The sequence below is a fragment of the Chaetodon trifascialis genome, chromosome 4 (genome assembly GCF_039877785.1).
Source record: "Chaetodon trifascialis isolate fChaTrf1 chromosome 4, fChaTrf1.hap1, whole genome shotgun sequence".
In the NCBI taxonomy this organism is placed as follows: domain Eukaryota; kingdom Metazoa; phylum Chordata; class Actinopteri; order Chaetodontiformes; family Chaetodontidae; genus Chaetodon; species Chaetodon trifascialis.
The window spans coordinates 31,540,732-31,549,800 of NC_092059.1; the positions used below are offsets into that span (position 1 = coordinate 31,540,732).

The following is a 9,069-nucleotide window of genomic DNA, read 5'->3' on the forward strand; positions in this document are numbered from 1 at the left end:
GTAGGATCAGACGAGCCTTATGTTGTGTTTCCATCTGATTGGGTTAGCAGGGATTCTGTCAAGTTCTAGATAACAGCAGGGGAGGGATTTTCTCATCTTTCACTGAAGTTCAATTTAATGTCATAGTGCTGCCAGCCCTCTTTTTGTCCTCACTTCAATCATTCCACCCTTTTTGGCTGTTTGTGTTTAGAGTACACACGGTGCAATACTCATTACAAAATATCCATCCATCCATCCATTGTCTATACCCGTCTATCCCTTTTTCGGGGTTGCAGGGGGGCTGGAGCATATCCCAGCTGTCAATGAACGAGAGGCGGGGTACACCCTGAACCGGTCGCCAGTCGATCGCAGGGCAACATATACAGACATACAACCATTCATGCTCACACTCACACTTAAGGGCAATTGAGTCACCAATTAACCTAATAAACATGTTTTTGGTCTGTGGGAGGAAGCCAGAGTGCCCGGAGAGAACCCATGCATGCACGGGAAGAACATGCAAACTTCACACAGAAAGGTCCTGCCCGACCCGGGGATTGAACCGGCGACCTTCTTGCTGTGAGGCACGCGCACTACCTACTGCTCCACCGTGCTGCAATACAAAATATCACTGATGATAAATGATGAATGGTGACACAGGTATAAAGATAACTACTTGGAACATGAGGGGCTTAGGGAAACTATCTAAATTGAAGCAGGTTATGACAAGGCTTAAACATCTTAAATCAACAATTATATTTTTACAAGAATCTCTTTTAATGTCGAGTGATATGTTAAAGGTAAGGAGACGATGGCCGGGTCAAGCTTACTCCGCTTCGTTCTCTATTAATGCTAGGGGAGTTATTACATTGATCCACAAGGCTCTCCCTTTTCAAGTTATGAAAACATTATCAGACCCTACTCGAAGATGTCTGATTTTGCAAGGTTCGCTCTTTCATGAAAATATTACAATGGTTAACTTATACGGACCTGGAAAATTAATAATTGGTGGATATTTCAACTGCACAGTCTCTCCTGACCTTGATCGCTCTTCTGGCACTGGCACAACTCATATACAGAATAGGAAAACGCTGCAATATTTTATAGAAGAGCTAAATTTATGTGAGCCCCGGAGGAGACTGTTTTTAATAACAAAGAATACTCTTGTTGTGCAAATGTATCCAAAGGCCATCCACGAATGATTATTTTTTGGTGTCCAATGACCTTTTTCCGAGAATAACAGATTGTGTATATGACTCCATCGTAATCTCAGATGATGGCCCAGCATCTCTTATATATAACGACCAAAAACTTGTGCGGGGTGTTCGGAGATGACGGCTTTAGAGAAGCTGACATAGTCTTAAACATAGGCTTGGTGGATTTAATGAAATCTGACATCTTTTCTTACATTTTCTTGAAAAAACAGAGCTGCAATATACGTTGATCCTGAAATCAGAATGCCTTTATTAGTCCCCCAGAGGGGAAATTTTGTTTCAGCTACATCCCGTCCAAGAAACATAAAAAAGGACAATAGCATGGGGAGTACAGGAGCGGGAGAACTGTGGGTCGCACAAATCTCTCACGAGCAGCGCCCCGTTTACTTAGATGAGAAAAAATAAGAACAAGAGGGAGGAAGAGGGAAAAAGGGCCAGAGCGTCTTGTCTGCATAACATCCAGGAGAGTGGAGAGATACCGACTTTGGGAAGGCCGGTTATCTCAGGGAGCCAATGAAGATAACAATTGTTTGGGTTAGGCCGACACTGCAATTTTCGTCTACCTTCAGTCTCTCTGAGTCTCCCGGTGGCTGTACATCAAATATATCCAAATTTGGTGGCCAATTTCAGCCCAGCCAAGCTGACAACTTCTCCAAGTTGGCATCCACCCTGCAAAGGAGTTCAGGAATCGCATCCAGCTTGCGATTTTGATCAAGAATTGCATCCAGTTTTGCGATGTTGATCAAGAATCGCATCCAGTTTGCGATTTTGATCAAGAATAACATCCAGTTTGCGACCAAGCTCACATCTCGCTTGAGTGTTGACAGCCCTGCACATACCCTCAGTTATGATGGGCAGCTTCTCGATTGCCAAAAGTGCTGCCAACATATTCCGAACTTTGCGATAAATCAGGAAGCTGCTAACTCCAACCAGCAGAAAGCCTGTTATCATAAATCCAAATATGTAGACATCTTCATCATCCTCAACGGAAAGGATCGACAGGCACACGATCCTCCACTGTTCCCAGGAGTCCATCGTGTATCCGGCTGCAAACGTTCCATTAGGGCAGGAGGGCTCTCCTTGACCCAGTCTCTTTGTTGAGAAAATTTGGTCAATTGCATTGAGAGACCAGCTGATCAAATCCCTGATTGTAGGTTTCGGAGAGAAATGCAGAGAGAGGCTCCAATAGATCAGACAGAGACATCACAAGACGAAGAGCAGCAGCAGGGCAGTTAAGGGCAGGGAGGGAACGAGAGAAAAAGCGTTTGTCTTCGTTGAGAGCCAGAAGACATGAAACTCCTTCCTAATGCGTCCTGTAAGCACTCAATACATAGGCACTCTGTTAATTTGTAAAATTGATTACTTTCTTATGCCATAAATTTATCTGCCATTAGGCATATCACAATAATACTTGTATGCCTTTCTCTAGACTGGCTTTATAGTCCCCTGGGTTATGTCACTCAGTTGTCTGTATACATTTTAATAGCACTGCACTATGTATTTAATTTTGTAATTCTATGTATTCTTACATTTTTATTTTCATTAGGTTTTCTTTTCTCTTTCTTCTCTGTAAGCTTTGATTGAGGAGACGCTTGGTGGGTGTTTTGGGTTGGGGTTGTATGCTTATGTACACTTTGTATCTAAATCAAAATGTTGATAAATATATGATTTAAAAAAAAAAAAAGAATGGGATCTCACTTAAGTTCATATGTGTGTCAAGGCAGGTGAGCCAATACTTTTAGCAATATAGTGTATATACATTCTATTCAAAGGAGGGCATTGAAAAATAGTATTGCTAAGTAGATTGAGATAGAGTAATTGAAAAATTGCACAGGAAATTAAGAATTGCACATGGATTTAGACATGCACATCCAAGTACAGTTTTTTTCCACTGTTGCTCACAGTGCTACATTAAAACAATACTAGTGTTTAACAGTCTGATCAAACTGTGTCAGCGTTCCTTCTTACAGAGTGGATGCAGCAGTCTGCTGCTGAAGGTGCTGCTTAGGGCCCCCACCATCTCATGCAGGGGGTGGGATGGGTTGTCAATGATTGATGTCAGCTTGGCTAATAGCCTTCTCTCACCCACCTCCTTGATGATGTCCAGAGGTCAGTCCAGGACAGAGCCAGCTCTCCTGACCAATTTGCTCACTTCTCAACAGCTCAATGTCTTGTGCAGCGCTGCTCTTTTATACTGATGTGCCCTGGGTTACACCATCTGTTGTTCACAGACATTGCAATGTCCTGACCTTTCCTCTTACCACTCACCTTTGCTCTCCTGTCCGCTCTCAGCAATTGAAATCCATTCAAAGCGACAAGCGAGTCCCACATGAGATGACTTAGCCAGTTCTCTGTGAAACAAAAGAGGCTACACTCCCAGTACATGCACAGTGTGTATGTGCCTGGACCATGTCAGATTCTTGGCGATGTTGACTTAACTATAAACACATATATGTCCCCCTACTAATAGTTTGCTGCCAGCACTTACACCTGGAATTACATTACCAGACAAATAGTAATCTTGCTGTAATCAAAATTCTTAAGACATGCCGAATACAGAATGTGCAGCTTTAGATGCAAACACAAACTCTTCTGTGACCACCACCAAAACAAAATATAAGAAAATATAAGGTTATGCCAGTGCCAGTGTTGCCTGTTTATCAACTTTGTGTGTGTGCGTGCGCCTGTGTGTGTGTTTTGCAGGAAGCCCAGGAGATGATGCTGCTTAAGTTCAAATCAGAGCTTCCTCCTCCAGTCACCCTCCCCTCTGCAGAGCTGTCCCAACTCATCAAAACAAACCTGCACTACCCTGAGACCTACACACATCTTTTTGTCCAGGATAGGTGGGACACACACATGCACTCACTGCAGCTAAATAAATTTTGTTTAAACAAGGAATGATCTGTTGAAATTGTTGAAAATATATCCACTGGATTTTGAGGTCCACATTTTTGGTATTTATGGCATCCACTATGGGCCAGACTCATCATGCAGGCCTATTCCCATTCATGGCCTGAAGAAATTTACCCAGATTTATGATGATTGGACTAATTATTAATGAGTTGTAGCCATTTTCCTGCTAACTCTACCCTTGTGAAGTTTGTGGTTGAGGACAGTCATGTTTTTTGACCAATCTTGCTAATTTATAATTGAAATGTGTAGCTCAGTCCCTCGATGCTATGTACCCATTTTCGTGTTGGCACAGTCAAAAAGGCTTTTTTGAATACTTTGAGTTGGACTTGTGTGTGCAGTTTCAAGTCAATAGGACTTGCAGTGGATGGACATGACCTTTCAAAAATTGTGTTTAAGGACCTTAATTACAACACCACCATCTGGCCAGTTTTGCTTATATTTCTAATTTCCAGTTGTGGGGCTGAGTTTCATATATCTAAATCATTTCAGCTACATCATCCACAGCTATTTGAACATGACATGAGACCACTGTTAATAATGATAGCAATAATCACAATAAACCAGCATAAACACAAACAGGTTCTGACCCCTCTGTGCTTGAATCCTAATAGTAATAATAAAATGGAAAACACAAAGGGGCTTGAACCGTAATTAGGTATAGGTTGTAGACAGCTTTTCACAAACTTTAAAAAGCTTCTCCAAACACAGGTTTGTGTGTGTTATCTAATCTTTTCTTCCTCTTTTCACACATAGTAACATCCTGTGTAACACCCTCTCAGTTTATATAAAGAGTGGGAGAGGTGAAGAGGTTAGATATCTGGTTTAGGTGGAGCAGGCCTATGCACTACAGGACCGTGGTGCTCTGCACTGTAGTTACCGATGTCGTACTAGTTATCAATGTTTGTCCCAAGAAGATGAGTGTATGAGTGGCAGAGATGTGTCTTGAGTAGCTTGATACAAAAGATAGCAATGCAAGTTTTAGGGTGAATCCCATTTTTCTTTTCTACCCCTACCCCTTAGCCCTACCCCTTGTCCCTTGCCCCTTGAAACGGAGTGCCAAGGGGTAGGGCCGAAAGTCAACCCCTCCGAATTGGGACACCCCTTCGACAATCACGTACGTCATCAGTAGTCGCCGCTGCCTCTTAAGTAGGCAGATGCGACAAGCTAATGCTACCGTCACATTCGATTTGTGTATGACATTCCTGCATGCTGTATCCCACAACGCTGTCAATGTAACTGAATACCAGCAGCGAGGTTGCCAAAGTTATTATTGATAACGTTATCACTGCAGATTATCAGGCTGCCCACAGAGCACCGCTAGTGGCATTCAGCCTGGCAACGGTAACCACGTAACTGAAGCCTTGACTACTATCGATTTTTTTCGGGGGTTTTTTTTTTACGAGGAAAATGACCACTACACATTGAAACAACGTTAAAATAGACAATAAAGTGGTTTTCGTACATTTTAAAACTTCGTTCATGGAGAAAATACCGGTCTTGCAAGGCATTCTGAGAAATCTGTCGTACCCCTCCGTTTGGAGTGTGCCTCGGAAAAATCTCCGTTTGGAGGGGTACATAGCCCTACCACTTCCCCCTACCCCTCCGTCATAATGGGAATTGGGACACCCCTACCCCTCCACGTGAACGCGCAAAACGGAGGGGTAGGGCCAAGGGGGAGGGCCAAGGGGTGAAATGGGATTCAGCCTTAAAATCTCTTGATCGGTATGGACATATTCTAGAAGCAACTTAAAATATGTGCTTTCAGCCATGTGTATGCAACCCAAAACTTGAAAAAATTGTATATCCAATTCCATCAAATACAACAAACAGCTTGAAGCTGAAGTATTTGTGGCCCAAGGTGAGTTTTCAGCCTGCGACAGATGATGTGTTAGGTGTCTGCTGTCCTGATATCAATTGGAAGCCCTTTCCACCATTGTGGAGCCAGGAAACAGGACAGGAAACAGTCATTTGTTGTGCTGGGCCCTCTTCGCAAGTCATAGTGAGAGACAAGCAAGCCATTTGGCAGTAGCAGAGAGTGGTGGACATATATATGTATTGAATGTAGGATGGGCCTGAACCACTCCCAGCATGGTAGGCAAGTGCCACTGTCTTGAATTGGATTTGAGCAGCCACCGATAGCCAGTGCAGGGTGCCAAGCAGAAGTTAAGTGTGGCAAAACTTAAGTTGAAGACCAGCCAGGCTGCTGCGTTCTGGATGAGTTGCAGAGGTTGGATGGCACATTCAGGCACACCAGGCAGCAGCGAGTTGCAGTAGTTTAGGAGCAAGGTGATAAGAGCCTGGACCAGAATCTGCGCTGCCTTCTGAACCTGCACATCCCTCTGATGCTGCATGAACTTGCAGGAGTGTCTTGTCACAGTAATGTTTGCAATACAGCTTCAAAGTGTAGCTGGTCATCCAGTGTCACACCCAGGTTCCATGCAGTCCGGGCTGGGGACACCGATGAGTTCTTTGTGTTAATGGAGAGATCTTGTCGAGTATAGCATCTGGTGGTGTGCAGACATCTACTGAGTCAGAAATGCAGAGATGCGTGCTAATCAATAAAAACAAGATTAACTTATTAATAAAACTGTTAGTGAAGCTGGTTTTCTCAAAATTTTTTGTCAAATTCAAATTGCTTTATTGGCATGAACAAAGACATGTTGTTGCCAAAGCAGAAGTAGGTTTACATATTAAACATTTAAGAAAAGATTCACACATTAAAGAGAAAAAGATTCACATACTACACATGAAGCAAAAAGATTCATACACTAAACATTAAAGAAAAAGATTCACATATTAAACATGAAACACAAAGATTCACACATATACATTACATATTTTGTATACATATTAAATAAACAGGTGTCATATATGCATGTTCTACTGATGCAGTCCATTGTCACACAGTACAATTCTACAATGGTGGTTGTGAGTCCCTCAGGCTATGGCAGGCAGAGACATATTTAGCTGTCAGAGAAGCTGCTGTCCCTTCACCCAGGAGGTCGGACAGTTTCCTCTCTGGGGGTTTCCCCCATAGTGGAAGTCTCTTACTGCAGAGAACTTGTTACAGTGAAGGAGGAAGTACATCTCTGTCTCCACCTCCCCTGTCGAGCAGTGACCACATATACATTGGTCTCTGGGCAGCCATGTCTGTCTGTGTCTTCCTGTTTCTACTGCCAGCTGGTGGTCACTGAGCCTGTATCTGGTCAGGATCCATCTCTGCTTCGTATCTCTGACAGACTGGAGATATTCAGCCAGTTTATATTCTCTGTTTAGAGTCAGATAACAGTTTAGTCTACTTTGGGTTTTTGTTTAATTTCTCCAATGTTCTAAATATGTTCTAAAAATTTCTCTCCGTCTCTAGTCTTTGTATGGTACCAGTTACGCTGACTCTGTCCAACTGTTCCTTGGCTCAAGTGGATGTCATCATTGACTTGCGGCACAAAAGCACTAGGTAAGTTTTTGATATTTCAAACTTCACACCTCCAGTTTGTAACACAGGCCAACTGCTATTAGTTTTTAATCTCTAGGCCCAAAATGACAATGGCAGTTGCCATGAAATCATCAAGATTATGTTTAATGTTTAACCTGTGTATTCAATGATATGAGTGCAATGAATGTTGTTGCTATCTGACCGTGGAAAGATGTTGACAACAGGACTTTAACTTGATGGCCAGTTGAATATAACTTAAATTTTCAGTAGTCTTGGATAAAGTGATAAAGATCTCCATCCATCCATGCCATTTCCAGCCCAGAGTCTCTGGAGGTCCACAGCTCATTCACCTGGGTGGGTCAGACCCAGTACAAGCTGCAGCTGAAGCCTCAAGAGGTGCTGTGCCTGACTCTGCGAGCCTGTTTCCTCCAGGCAGGAGTCTACAACCTCAACACACCACGAGTCTTCGCCACGCCAGCAGAGAAGGGTGGCATGTGTGGGACGAGTCAGCAGACAGCTAGTCCTGCTCTCATAATCATCAACAATGCCTGAGCAGAACATTATGGCCTGCTGACAGAATGATCTGGACTCTGTGGACACAGAGACCACTGAGCAGTCCTCAAAACACATAACCATACATGTTCTTCTTGATAAATAATGGACAGCGGGAAACATGATTGAGATTATTTGTACCAATTAGTAAAATTGAAAAAGGTTTCTTTAAAACAAGCCGCTACAGTTTATAGTGATATTGATGAGCTGATGTTACAGATGAAGTGGTTAGACAGTTTATGAACCTCAGAACTATTTACTTTCATCTGCCAAGCATCAAAGAGTTTTGCTTTTTCTTTACAAGGCCCACTTCAGCACACACATTTAATCTCCTACCATCCAGTTCTCTGACACTCTGTTGTCTCTTGCTATGTTGGCTCTGATCTAAAGCTTTAAAGCCATAGACAAACAACAAGAACTACACCTCACCTCACCCCCCAGCCATCTTTTCACTGAATCTCCAGCTTCTCCTGATGTCCTTGTCAAGAGGCTTGTGAAGGAACCCCTTCTTACCTTTCATTCTGTGTGTGAGTTCACTGTTAGTACTAAAGACTATCCATATTGCCTCATGTGCATGTAGTTGATTTTCTAGAGTGCAACCTGTCCAATCAGCATACCCCCCTGTGTTTAACCTCACCATATTCTGATTGAGCTCTTATGCATTGACTTGACAGCTTTTCTGAAAATTCTGTATTATATTTATATAACAAATTTGGTGTAAATAGAAAATAAAAATGTAACAATGATACTGTAAGTGCTGTGGGAGACTGATATGTGAGCAGGGAAAATTTGAGGTTTATAAGACCTGGCCCTCACTGCTCTGGATCTATAAAGTATAGAACGATAGAAACTGAAATACTGGTTTAAGACTTGACTCTCAGCACTGTAACAAACGTTTATTGAAATATTGTCAGAGGTAACCAAGTTCACAACATTACAGGTCTGGATACTTCACTGAGTCCTGACATTTTTCACTAG

At 42.6% G+C, this 9,069-nt stretch overlaps 1 protein-coding gene across 1 annotated transcript in view; it reads left to right on the top strand.

Moving 5' to 3' along the window:
* trappc8 (trafficking protein particle complex subunit 8) overlaps nt 1-8,841 on the top strand; it is an 89,440-nt gene extending 80,599 nt beyond the window's left edge. Inside the window, exons 27-29 of the mRNA XM_070960386.1 lie at nt 3,897-4,036; nt 7,471-7,560; nt 7,857-8,841. Of these exons, the coding sequence (XP_070816487.1) occupies nt 3,897-4,036; nt 7,471-7,560; nt 7,857-8,091 (465 nt within the window). The 3' untranslated portion in view covers nt 8,092-8,841. The remainder of the gene's footprint in view (nt 1-3,896; nt 4,037-7,470; nt 7,561-7,856) is intronic.
* The last annotated feature ends 228 nt before the right edge of the window (nt 8,842-9,069 follow it).